The 13,139-nt window shown below is 62.0% G+C and overlaps 2 protein-coding genes across 2 annotated transcripts; both read left to right on the top strand.

Moving 5' to 3' along the window:
• Nucleotides 1-1,275: 1,275 nt before the first annotated feature.
• Nucleotides 1,276-9,041, top strand: LOC132318924 (sodium-dependent serotonin transporter-like). Its single transcript, XM_059827935.1, has 13 exons — nucleotides 1,276-1,495; nucleotides 3,167-3,301; nucleotides 3,458-3,677; nucleotides 3,979-4,117; nucleotides 4,436-4,570; nucleotides 5,254-5,357; nucleotides 5,638-5,765; nucleotides 6,073-6,185; nucleotides 6,499-6,630; nucleotides 6,769-6,868; nucleotides 7,084-7,184; nucleotides 8,285-8,452; nucleotides 8,961-9,041. The coding sequence occupies exons 1-13, from the start codon at nucleotides 1,276-1,278 to the stop codon at nucleotides 9,039-9,041; spliced, it is 1,776 nt and encodes a 591-aa protein (XP_059683918.1).
• A 1,665-nt stretch (nucleotides 9,042-10,706) lies between these two features.
• Nucleotides 10,707-11,021, top strand: C21H12orf76 (chromosome 21 C12orf76 homolog). The gene is made up of 2 exons (XM_059827934.1): nucleotides 10,707-10,815; nucleotides 10,936-11,021. The coding sequence occupies exons 1-2, from the start codon at nucleotides 10,707-10,709 to the stop codon at nucleotides 11,019-11,021; spliced, it is 195 nt and encodes a 64-aa protein (XP_059683917.1).
• The last annotated feature ends 2,118 nt before the right edge of the window (nucleotides 11,022-13,139 follow it).

Raw genomic sequence — 13,139 nt, 5'->3', positions numbered from 1 at the left:
CAGCCACCCAGAGCACCGGGGCGTCCGCCCGGGGACCAGCATCTGCCCCCCGAGCCGCTCCGGTCCGACAGCCCTGGCAGCCAGAGCCAGGCACACCAAAAAACCTAACGTGTGTTTTTAACTGGGCGTTTCTAAGGGGTCTCCATGTGTGTGCCTGAAGGATTAACAGTGTCCAGAGGTTTCCAGTGCCGGGCAGACGCCGGCTGGGCGGCTGCGTCACGTCGTCACAGCAACCTGCTAACCATGGCCCTAAGAAACGCTGTTCCCGGTTTGATCTCTTCTGTAGTTTCATTTAATCACAGATAAGGGCGCCTGGAAAAGCCAGCGCTGGAGCACCTGGGGGCCCTGGGAGCACCCGGTGGTCCCAGGCAAGGGCTCGCTCGGCACTGGTCCCCGTGTCGTGGTCGGGGGTGAGATGCAGGGAGTTCCCCGGGCTGTAAGCCTGTGCAGGCACATTTCATTTGCAATCAAATTTGCTGTTAAACTATCAAACTGAAGAGAGCAATGGCTTTCGGTGCACTGCCATCCCCTCCCTGATTGCATCTGAGCTGCAAAAGTTATTTCACTTTCAAGTGGCTTATTTGCAACAACTCGCACCCCTGGGCTACAGAAAGCCCCAGCAAGGCCACGAGGACAGACGGGGAGAGGTGGGATGGCTCAAACCGGGCAGCTCGGTGCTGGCTCCGGGCAGCACACAGCCATGCTCCCAGCCCACGAGGCTCCGGCGGGCCCACGGCGAGCGCCGGTCGAGTTCGTGCCCTGCGCTTGCCTCCCGACCAGGGGGGCATTTCCAGACCCCGCTCGCTCCACAGTTTCCCCAGCGAGAATGAGCCGTCGTCTCCTTTGGTGGGTCTGGTGTCATCATTCGCAGAGCGGTAATTGCAAAATAAACCAAGAAGAAAGAAATAACTGTTTGTCAGGAGGAAGGAGCACCATCCCTGTGTGCAAACACAGTTCCCTTTCACCAACCCCACCCCAACCCCAAAAAGCCCCTACCCGGGTGCAGACCCGGGGAGCAGAGGGGACGGAAACCCGGGCGGTGAGGCGGCTCCCCACGCCTCAGCCCTGCGCTCGGAAAACTGCTCTCCCCCCTCCTGCCTGTGATCAGAGGATGGGTTTCTCTGCCGGCTGCTCTCCGTGCTGTGGGTTTCCAGCGGGAGGTGGGGAAGCGCAGGCAGCCTGACCCTCCCCTCCTCGGATCTGTCATCAGCAACAGGAAAATCTTTCCCGTCCCCAAGTCAGCCTGAATCCTGCAGGATTTGCCAGGGCGGCAGGATGGCAGAGCAGCCCTGTCCGGCACCCGCTGCCAGCCCTCTCCGTCAGGGCACGGCTGCCCACCTGGGTCCCACGGCCGGCCCCGCACCCCCGGGGTCCCAAACCCACCCCAGGGACAAGTGGAGCAAAAAAATGGATTTCCTCCTCTCGGTCATCGGATTCGCCGTTGATCTGGGCAACGTCTGGCGGTTCCCTTACATCTGCTACCAAAACGGAGGGGGTAAGGACACCACTAGGATTATTTAAGTCTTCTTTTGGAGAAAAGGAATCTGTTGTCCGTCTTTGCAATGCTGAAAAACTCGCTGTTTCTTTTCTTTCTTTGTCTCTAGCCACTGCTCTCCGGAGCGGGCGGTTTAGAGACCGACCCAACTTCTCCTGACATCTGTCTCTTTTCTGTTTTATGCCTTTCTTCATTCAAAATCTTCTTCCATTCACTCCTTCCCCGGTCTCATTCACTCCTTCCCCGGCACGGTTAGAGGTGCGTTAGCAGCTCTAGGATCACAAAGACAAAACTAGCCTGGTCCAAACTGCGTAAAAGGATTAAGAATCTGCAAATTTGGGGTGGGAGGTTCATACGCTTTATGATCTCGTGACTTTGTGAAAGCAACGCTTTCTGATGGCTTGTGTTTTAAAATAATCCTCGCAAGCATCCCAGCCGCTTGCCGCTGATCACGGCCATGCAGCCGACAGTGCCGGACCCTGCGGAGGAGCCCCGGCTCCCCGGGATGCGCAGCCCCGCGCCGCACAGGGCTCGGGGTGTTCAGTCCGGTGGGTGATCAACAGAAAGTTAAGATACAAAAGCTCCATGAAGGGAAAAAACCTTGAGTAAACGACATCTAAAAAAATTGCTTTAAGTAGAGCAGAATAGGAAAAAACCCTTGCATGGAAATTTAAAATGAGGAATGAAAAATTTGTGCTGTTTGCAAAAGCAGAGTGGATTTAATTGCCAAAGTCGGCATTCGGGTAACGTCCTCTACTGCTTGGGAAAATTAGAAGGAGATAATTAGTGCCACACTCAAGGCTAAAAATGTGGATCCCAGGTGCCCACACTGAAGCACAGTTATTTGTGATTTACTCCTGTGGGAGCGGAGCAAACTTTAGCCACTCTTCATCCCCGTGGTTCAGGCAGAGGCTTTCCTCGCCTGCCGCGCGCACACCGGAGGGTGGGGAGTTCGAACCGCAGCTCTCGGCAAGGACGGCCGTGGTCCACGCAGAGCGGGAGCACTGCTCCAGGCCGGCGGTGGGCTGACCCACCAGCGGGAGATGTTCCTAGAAGAGAAACCCTTGAGGGGTTGAGGGTGGAGCGCGTGGAGGGCTCTCGGAGAGAGGAGCCGTGGGGGTTAAATTAACTAATCCCAGCAGGGCTATTCTGACGAGCGTGGAGAGCAGCTCCAGTTCCAAAACCTCCATGGGGTACAAGTGTAGCCCTGGTATAAATAACTTTGTTATGAATAATGCAGATTGCAGCGTTAATTACTTGTGTCTTGGGGTGACCATGCATATTCAATGGGATTTTCTCCAAAACTCTTCTAGACCTGAGAGGTGTTTGGTGCCCCGTCCCCTGCGCCCTGATGGTTCCTATTGCTTTTTGTACCGCCCTGGCCAAACAATCCCTCCCCGGCGAAGGCTGGGATGCCAGCGGGGACCGACACAGCAGCCCGGGCAGCTGGGGCACCGAGTGGGGTCCTCACACCCATGAGCCCCTCTGAACAGATAATTTGCAAAGTGTCTCACAAACACACATCCAAACCCCTCCTGCATGTTGCTCTGTGACACATCCCTGCAGCGCTGGGAGGGATGGCAGCGGCAGCCCTCCGCCCGCAGCCTGCCTGTGCTCGCCGGCCGGCGCGGGGCCGCGGCGGTCACCGCCACTCTGCTCCTTGCCCTGCAGGAGCCTTTCTTATCCCGTACACACTGATGGCTGTTTTTGGAGGGGTGCCCCTCTTCTACATGGAGCTGGCCCTGGGGCAGTTCCACAGGACGGGCGCCATCCCCATCTGGAAGCACATCTGCCCCATCTTTAAAGGTAAGAGACCCCCAGGCCACCGCCACGCACTCGGGGCCACGCAGTGTTGGTGAGCGGGGCTGCGCTGGCGGTGCAGGTCCCCGCAGCCACGTGCCGCGGTACAACCAGAGGACTGGACCGGTGGGGGCTGCTGCGTCTGCCCCCCTCTTTCCCCAGGCATCGGCTTTGCCATTTGCATCATTGGCCTGTACGTCTCCTTCTACTACAACACCATCATTGCCTGGGCTCTCTACTACTTCTACTCGTCCTTCTCGGGCACCCTGCCCTGGGCGAGCTGTGACAACCCCTGGAACACGCCCAACTGCACCAACTACTTCGGGAGGAGCAACGTGACCTGGACCAACTTCTCCAGGTCCCCCGCTGAAGAGTTTTATACGTAAGTGCACGTACGTGGATAATGCGTTTGAGCCGGAGCACATCCCTGCGGAGGCACTCGGGTGGGCTGTGCGGGGAGCCGGACTGGGGTGCCTGGGAGCAGGTATGCTACTGCCCACAGCCATTGCATGGGGACACTCTTGGGGAGCTCACGGCCCCCGTTCTCGGTGCGCCACGTGAGAGGCGGGCATGGGACTGCTTGCCCAGGGCCGAGCCCGCTCCCCGGCTGCCTGCAAGAGCAGAGCCAGCAGCACCGCGCTGGCCTGAGACACCCTCCCCGGCCGCGGGGTCCCTGCCCACAGGAGGAAGGTCCTGGAGATCCAGAAGTCCGGGGGTCTGTACGACCTGGGGGGCATCCGCTGGCAGCTGCTCCTCTGCCTCTTCCTCATCTTCACCATTGTCTACTTCAGCCTGTGGAAAGGGGTGAAAACCTCCGGGAAGGTAAGAAAGAGGGCTCTGGTGCCAGCCCTGCCCGGCACGGACACACCAGAGCCCTGGGCACGGGGGGACTTGCAGCCCGGCACGCAGCATCCCTCCGTGGCCGGGGCCGGGCAGGAGGGACCGAGCAGAGCGTGTGCCTGGCAGCTGGTGGGGTCTTCCTGGCTGCTTAACCACGGGATATCGCCTCCTCCCCACACCCCCACCCCTCGGGCACCCCGGGGTAGCCACGAGCGAGCTGGCTGTGCCGGACACAGGCGGATTGGGTTCTCGGTGGAGCAGCTCTGCCGGTGCTGGGGGCTGATGACTGCCTCTCTCCAGGTGGTGTGGGTGACGGCCACGCTGCCCTACGTCGTCCTCCTCATCCTGCTGGTCCGGGGGGCCACCCTGCCCGGCGCCTGGAGAGGGGTCGTCTTCTACCTGCGCCCGGACTGGGGCAAGCTCCTGAGCACCACAGTGAGTGTGCGGTGGGACGCGCCGCCCTGGCTCTGGCTGCCCCCCACCCCGGGGATGGCAGCACCCAGACCCCCTTCCCGGGACGCACACCCGCCCCTGCTCACGGGTCTGGCCCCGACAGGGCGCTGGGGCCCTTGTTCCTGCAGAAACAAGAGGCCCTGGACAGGCTCTTGGAAATGTAAATCTATAATTGAATCACCCATCTCATTGCCGCTGGGTTTTGTTTGTGCGTGTTCTCACCCCGGCCTGACAATAGGCTTCCTGTAGGTAATTACCAGGCAGAGCTCGAGAATTCTCATTAAAGGTAATCAGGGCCATGCTGCTGGCACTGAACCCGCCTGGGCAGGAGTGGGCACGGGGGTCTCGGGGCTCCCCTCAACTTCGTCCCCCCTCCAGGCACGGGGGAGTGCAGATTCCATTGCTTAATTCTGCTGCTGCAGGACCCCAGGGTGGAAACGAGCTCCCTCCGTCCCGCGGCTGCTCCCCTGCTCCTGGGACGCCTTTGCGGGGAGACTGGGCAGGGGAAGGAGCCGCAGGCAAGAGGGGAGGTTTGGCTGCAAGTACCAACAAGGACTCCATCCCTATGCCATGGGATGGGCACACAGTGGGGCACCTCCCAGCCCCGTCCCACCCCTGAGGACCCCCTGCGCATTTTCCAGCCTGCCTGTTGCTTCTCCTGCCAGGTTTGGGTTGATGCTGCTGCGCAGATCTTCTTCTCCTTGGGCCCTGGATTCGGTGTCCTTCTCGCTCTGGCCAGTTACAACCATTTCCACAACAACTGCTACCGGTGAGCTCCCCCAGCCATGGATCCCTGCGGGCACGGGGGCTGCGCCCTGCGGGCACGGGGGCTGTGCCAGGCACGGCTGCAGCGGAGCCTCGTCCCGACTCCTGCACCCCGTGGCCACGGGCTGAGCATCTTTCCCCATTTTACTGACGGTTTTGGTATGTGGGGCCAGGAGAGGGAGCTGGCGGGGGTGCAGGCGACTGGGGCAGCCGAGCTGGGGCAAGAGCTGTGCTGGAGGGAGGTTTCTGCCGCAGGACACGTCTCCCTGCTTTCTGCTTTCCAGGGATGCGCTCGTCACCAGCGCAGTGAACTGCCTCACCAGCTTCCTCTCGGGCTTCGTCATCTTCACCGTGCTGGGCTACATGGCTGAGATGAGGGACGTGGAGGTGGAGGATGTCGCGAGAGATAAAGGTTCGCCTCCCTCCAGAGCCACTGCCCCATCCTGGCCCCACGGTGCCCAGGTGCCCCAGGGCTCTGTGCACCCATCGCGGCTGAGGGGAGCTGGGGAGACCGCCCTGAGCACCCCGGAGTCTGCCGGGGCGCGGGGGCTTGTGCCCGGGAGCGGTTCCCAGGGCACAAGGTGTCCAGCCCGTCTCAGCCGGGGCCAGGCACGGCCACTCTGGCTTCGGCATATCTTCCCCACGCGTGTTTCCACCGGCACCCAGGGCTGTGCCAGAGCAGTCGGGGAACAGCAAACCAAACCACTGTCCCCTCCTAGGGCCGAGCCTCCTTTTTATCACCTACCCTGAAGCAATCGCCAACATGGTGGGATCCACCTTCTTTGCCATCGTATTCTTCCTGATGATGATAACGCTGGGGCTGGACAGCACGGTAGGCACCTCCGTGGAGTGCGGCAGCACAGCCGTGCAGCCTGGGGCTGTGTCCCCAGTGGGGACCGGGGATGGCCGTGTCCTACAGCTAATAGTGGGGTGACAAGGGGATCTATGACCTCGGGAAGGGGGGCTGCCTGCCCGAGCCCTCTGAGCATGGCCAGCGCGGGGACGGAGGGAGGGGACAGGGTGGGACGTCCCCCCTCTGCCCACAGGCAGAGGGGGCTGTGGGGGGAGCAGATTTTCTCGGGGACTGGGACTGGGACTGTCCCCACATCTCATTTCTCCACCCCACGCCGGCGTTTCCTTTGCAGTTTGGGGGCTTGGAGGCCGTGATCACGGCTGTGATGGACGAGTACCCCCAAGTCCTGGCCGGGTGCCGGGAGCTCTTCGTCCTCGGCCTCATCACAGTCTGTTTCCTGGGCTCCCTGAGCACCCTCACCTACGTGAGTACCGGGCACCGCTCCGCTCCCGTCCCCGCCGCACACCTACTCGTTTCTCCAGCAACCCCTGGTGCGGGGCTTTGCCCAAGACCAGCCCCGCGTGGGGGCTGCAGCCGCCCTCCCCTCCTTGTGCTGTGCCAGGGGGGAGCCTACGTGGTGAAGCTGCTGGAGGAGTTTGGTGCTGGCTGCTCAATCCTGGCGGTGGTGCTCCTGGAAACAATAGCTGTCTCCTGGTTTTACGGTAAGAAAGTGCCTCTGTTAGGAAAAACATCCTGCAGGCACCCACACGGGTATTTATCCTTACGCATGTGAGTAAATGCCAGGGGGTTTGGGGGCAGAAGCACGTGTGTGACTCCTGGAGAGGCTGGGATGGGGCTCGGAGGGCGTCGTGTCCGCGTCCCTGTACCCACGTCCTCCGCGGGTCTCCAGGGCCATGACGGCTCTCTCCTCCGGCAGGGATACAGAGGTTCTCCCACGACGTGAAAGCCATGCTGGGCTTCACCCCGGGGATGTTCTGGAAGGTGTGCTGGATCGCCGTCAGCCCTGCCTTGTTAGCGGTGAGTATCTACGGCCCAAATTAAAGACCGGGTTGTCAACCCCCCTCTGAAAGCCCCGCAGGGGAGCTGCTCTTCCCCTCACCGGCTGCTGCCCAGCTCCCCGGGCGCCGGCGCCGCTGGCTCCCCTCTTGCTCGCATGGGGTGAACAAGCTGTCGAGAGGGCGGTCTGGGGTCCTGGCCGGGGCTGCAGGACGTCGTGCCAGCCCTCCCTGCCAGCTCCCCACCTTGCTGCTCCACCCACGGGCATCAACAAGCTGCCCGCAGCCCCTGGGACAGCGGGTTTCGCCGAGAAAGGGAGCTGGAAGTGCATTTTCCAGCCTCTTCTGCAGCTCCAGGGCAAAGCTGGGAGCTGGCAGCTGGGTGCTCACACAGGCGCAAGTGCCGCCTTGTTTCCTCCTCCCAGTCCACGGCATCCCATGCTCGCGCTGGCACGGCCAGCCACGGCTGCGTCTCTGACAGCACTGCGGCGCTGTGCGCCGGGCTGGATCCGTCCCCTTTGAAATGCCAGCTCCCCCGCACTTCAAAGGTTGCCATCTGCGAGAGGCAGAGGGGTCTAATCTCGCAGGAGAGGCCTTGTGAGGATTAATTACGGCTCTAAGCGCTTTGCCCAGGTTATTAAAAGAGAAGTGTTATAATCAAAGCAGACAGCAAATGATTTCATTTCAGCACGGGGACGTGCAGCCTCCACCGGCCGCCGTCTCAGTGGGCTTTGTTAGACGAAGACCACACCAAACGAGGGGCGGCAGCCTGGGAAATGTCACCGCAGCGTCCACGCTGGCCTTTCGCAGTTAGGAAAGCAGCGGTGGCGGTGGGACATGGACGGCATTAACCCGCGGGATGAGCCGGCGTCAGTGCCGGGGCTGGGGAGGTGTCGCAGCTGATCTGCCCTCCCTGGGGAACCAACAGGGCTCATCTGCCGGGGATGCCCGGCCGTCCCCAAAGAGCTTTTCTGGCCACCCATGTCGTGTGCGCGTGGGTTTTGCGGGCTGTACAGCCCTGCTACAGCCCCGTGCTGCTTGTGCCGGGCCGTGGGGCGTGTCCTGCCGTGGTCTGGCCCCATGAGCACCCTTCTCTAATGACCTCCACTTCATTCCTTACAGTTCATAGTCATCAGCTCCCTCCTGGACCAGCCACCTCTGATGCTCTTTGACTATCAGTACCCCGAGTGGAGCATCTCGGTGGGGTACCTCATAGGAGCATCGTCCTTCATCTGCATCCCCTTCTACATGGTGTACAAGCTCGTCTGGACACCGGGGTCTCTCAAGCAGGTGAGGAGCAGGGTGGGCGATCCCACGGCCCCTGTGCGGGCTGGGGGTGGGCAGGGACCCCCGCTCGGGTCAGCCCGAGACCACGGCTGGGGAGCTGGGCAGATGGCTGACACGTCCTCAGCACCTTTGTTCACGTGGCAATTAGATCACGCCTGGAGAGCTGCTTGGAAAAGGGCTCCGAGGAGCGTGGCTCGGTGGCCTGATCGTTTGAACTCGTATTTCTGAAGGCGTGATTTCGGTGGGGCCAGGAGGCAGCGGGGCCACATCAACACGGCCCTGGAGGCAGGAGGCCGTCCCCAGCTGTCACCCCTCCTCTCAGCCCATTTTTGGGATGCCTCCTGCCCGCTGCGGTCTGCTGCAGGCCAACACGGCCCCGGCCCCGCAGCAAGCAAGATCCTGGCGGGGACGGCTTCGGCACGCCGGGGCAGGCAGCCCTGCTCATGGCACCAGGCCCTGGTGCGGGAAGGAAACCCACTGCCTTTTTTCTTTGCCTGCTTACACCCTCCAGCGCCTCGCCGTCTGCATTCGGCCAGAGAAAACAACCCGAGACCCCCAGGCAGACACAGCGTGCATGTCCCCTGTCCTGTAGCCCTGCCCCGGAGGCTGCACGTGCTGGCGGCAGCTCCCCGGCCGCCGGCTCTCGTTGTGTCTGAGCATCTTGGCGGAAGCGGCACCACCAGCACGTGCTGGCAGACCGGAGCCTGTTCTCGCTGCGCGCACACAGCGGGGAGAACGGGACCCGCCGCTGAGCCCCGTGGGCTGGAAGCGAAGGGGCCAAACTCCTCCGGTTTGGAGGTGAACCCCGACTCCCTGTGAAGATGGAGGCGCAGCTGCGAGTGCCGCTGCAGAGGGATTGCTGTCCGACGGTACAAGCTGTGAACGCGCCTTGCTTAGAGACGCTCGCGACCTTGCTGTGCAAACTTCTTGGCGCGAGCAGTGCATGCCTTTAGCCGTGCCGTGAGTGACGTGGAAATAAAGCTGCTGTCGGTTGTTAGGAGATCAGACAAGGGAGAGGAGCCGGAGCTGGCTGTGCTGCGTTCACGAAACGCGACGCTGCGGCTGAGAGCACAGGGCTGGGCTGGGGGGGCTGCCGCTGTCCTGACCGACAAATACCTTGTTCTGTTGCAAAGACTGAAAGTTCGGCAGAGAAATTGCGTGGGCCCTCAGGTCGCTCCTGGCAGCACGCAGCTGCAGCGGGGCAGGTCAGTCCCTCCTGCTACCTCGTCGCCGCTCTGACCCCATGATGCGGCAGCTTTGCTGGGCCGGGAGGATGGGCTGCGAGAGCAGTGGCGGCCTCCAGCATTTGAAGAAGACCTGAATATATCTCATTTTAAGAACAAATATTGGGGTCAGGGTGAAGCAGCCCTGGTGCTGGTGCGAACCAGCCGCCTGTGGTCTGTTGCGGCTTCCCAACAATCTCACGTCACTTCCAGTGCAGCCTCACCATTCCTCAGCAGTTGTTGGGCCCATGACACACTTTCCAGCGCCCAACGTTCACCGTGGCGGAGGCAAAGCAGCAGCTCCCGGCCGGCGTCTCAGCTGCTCTGCCCCGGTGACCCCTCACCGTCCCCTCCCGGCGGCTCCCGCTCTCCGTCAGGGTGATGCAGAACAGAACAGGGGAGCGCAGCCGAGAGCTGGGGATAGGCATAGGGCTGGGGGGCACACGGGGCTGGGGGGGACATGGGGCTGGGGGGCACACGGGGCTGGGGGGCGCATGGGGCTGGGGGGCACACGGGGCTGGGGGGGACATGGGGCTGGGTGGGGGACACAGGGCAGGGGGGGACATGGGGCTGGGGGAGCACACGGGGCTGGGGGAGCACACGGGGCTGGGGGGGCACACGGGTCTGGGGGGCGACACGGGGCTGGGGGAGCACATGGGGCTGGGGGGGCACACGGGGCTGGGGGGGACACGGGGCTGGGGGGCACACGGGGCCGGGGAGCGGAGGAGCGCGGGGGCGCAGGGCCCCCCGGATCGGGCCCCCGGGTCTCGCCCGCTGACGACGCGCCCTGCGGGCAGAGCGCTGCCCGCGGCTCCCGGACGGTCGGTGCCGGCGGCGGGGCGGGGCGGGGCGGGGCGGGGCGGGGCGGGGCGGGGCGGGGCGGGGCGGGGCGGGGCGGGGCGGGGCGGGCCCTGCCCGGGGCGGGGCGGGGCGGGACGGGGCGGGGCGGGGCGGGCCCTGCCCGGGGCGGGGCGGGGCGGCAGGAAGAGGAAGGGCCGGGCCGCGCGCACAAGGGCCGGGGGCGGGGGGCGGCCATGGGGCTGGCGGCGGTGCGGGGCTGGGCGCTGGCGGCGCTGGCGCTGCTGGTCCCGGGCCCGGCGGAGCGCAGCCGGCCCTACGCCGTGCTGCAGAAGCAGAACCTGGGTAAGGAGCGGCGGCGGGGGGCGGCGGGCAGCGCCTTCCGCTTGGGGTCTGTCCGGCGGGGCGGGGCGGGGCGGGGGGGGCATCGCGGGTCCTAACCTGCCGCGCTCCCTCCTCCCGCAGTGCTGCTGGGCAGCATCCTCAGCGCCCTCCTGCTCGCCATCCTCCTCATGGCCCTCTGCGTCTACAAGCCCGTCCGGCGGCGGTAGCGGAGCGGGGCCCGGCCCCCCGCCCGGGGGGAGCGCTGCCCGGCCCGGCCCCACTCCCCGCCGCCTCTCCCGCCGTTGACGCCCCGATGTCGCGTGTCGAGGCTCCATCGTGACATCGTCTTCAGCGACGGCGTGGCCGGGTGCTGGAAGTCGCTGCCCGGGCCGCAGCAGAGCGACCCCCGGGCCCCCCGCCAGCCCTTCCGCAGCGAACCGGGTGGGTTCGAGCGGGGCCTTCACCGTCCCCCCGAAGCGCAGCGTTCCGCGAGGCTGGTGGGGCGCGATGTGCTCCATCCCTCTGCCTGCGCCCGGAGCCTCGGGAGGCTGCGGGGAGCGCGACCCGCCCTGGCACCCGTTCCGATCAGCGCCGGGGAACCACCCTGGCTTGGCGCAGGGACACGGCCAGGCTACGAACATCGCTGTCCGTCGAGCGGGCCCACGCGCTCGATCGCACCGCATCTAGTTTTGCTTTCTGATTAATTCAGTTCCTGGCTAATGGCTGAGTCTTGAGGGTTTGTAGTGCAGCCTTCAAGAGTAGTCCGACGGCGAAAGCTCAGCAACCTGCCGCAGCTGCGGCTCTTACCCCTGAGCAGAAATGCTGACGCGTGAGCGGAGCCTGGTGCGGCTGTGCAGGGACAGGCTGGTCATTCCTGACATCGTTTGCTTTAACTCTCGGCTAAGCAGCCCCAAGCAGCCTTGCACCAAAGCAGCCACGCTGAGCCCGTTATGAACTGGGGTGTGGATGAGGGTTTCCAGCTTGTGCTGAAGGCACATCTCCTCACAGGCGGGTTTGTGCTCCCCAGTGGGCTACTGTCCCGCTGGAAACAGGAGCCTCCAAAAGCCTGCAAGCCGGGAAGATGCTTGAGACCGCTGGGCTCGGGCACGCTCTGCAAGTGCGTGGTGCTTCCGCCCCGGACAGACCTGTTCTACACATTTTCCGTAATAAGTTCGAGTGTTTACACTGAAATCACACTTGTGTATGAATGCTGCTATTTTGTTTTGCACTGCAATGAGTAGTAACTGGATTTTGCTTATTAAGTCTTACTTTGGTATTTAACATAGGGGTGTTTTGGGTAGTAATTTATTTAGTGTTTTAAAACTTAACTTCCAGAACTGTTGTGTTGACCTGTTCTCTGAAAGCCCATGCTGCACCTGGCATGCCTTCTGTCCACTTTGTGTTGAAGGACACTATGCTCATTGCAACAGGGGATTTTCTTTGCTGCTGCTCTGTTAGTGCAGTGACAGTGGGAGGCTGGCCTAGAACAGATTAGTTACTAATCTAAGCAGAACATGAGTGAGGAAGCAAGGGAGCGCTGTTCCATCGCTTCCTGATCCTTTTTTTTTCATCACTGAGTCCTGTATCACTGATTTGTCTTGATCCCTCGTCTGGTCTAAAATGTGGCCTGTAGCCGTGCGCTGCTAACGGGGCGGGGGGGGTGGCTGGTGTAGCTTGCAGCTCCAGCTCCGTGTTCCCGGCAGCAGCATTCTTGTTTGCATTTGTTCTTCGCTCCCTGCTATGTCTCTTCGTACAAATAAAAAGCTAAGCAAACAAGCCGGGACTCTTATTTATTCATGGGTGTTCTGTTTGTTATTAACTCGGATGCAGCTGTACGAAGGGATGAGGCGGTCCCCTTGCTGACCCGGATCATCTTGCAGTTCTCACCCCCTTTTCCATGGCGAGGGAACGGGGCAGGGCTGCAGTGCGATACTAACGGCTGGGTGAAGCCCCTGTTTTCATGGTTGTTCGTTAGCGGGGAACTGTTACAGTAAACTGAAAAGGAAAGCTCATCTGCAAGTGTAGCACAGTTCCCAGCAGCCGTTGACAGGTAAAGTTCAGTTAACTCAGCTATCGAGACCAATTTCAAGCAAAGAATTTCCAAATTAAGTGCATTGTCAATTATTGTACGTTGAAACCACAGTCCAAAAGCACAAAGTAGTACATACTTAGTCTCACTTTCAGGAACAGATACACAGCACCAATGCTGTGGAAATGGTGTCAGTTTGGAGAACTCTAAATTGTGCTATTTAAAAGCTGGTTATGGTTTTAGAACAAATGACAGCTAGCTGTAGCTCTGAGCTTCTGCTTCCCTACATAAGCCTCAGGCTTGTGTGGAAGGAGAA

The sequence above is a fragment of the Gavia stellata genome, chromosome 21, assembly GCF_030936135.1.
Source record: "Gavia stellata isolate bGavSte3 chromosome 21, bGavSte3.hap2, whole genome shotgun sequence".
Classification (NCBI taxonomy): domain Eukaryota; kingdom Metazoa; phylum Chordata; class Aves; order Gaviiformes; family Gaviidae; genus Gavia; species Gavia stellata.
The sequence above is the reverse complement of the archived record's forward strand: the minus strand, read 5'-3'. Positions and strand labels throughout refer to the sequence as shown.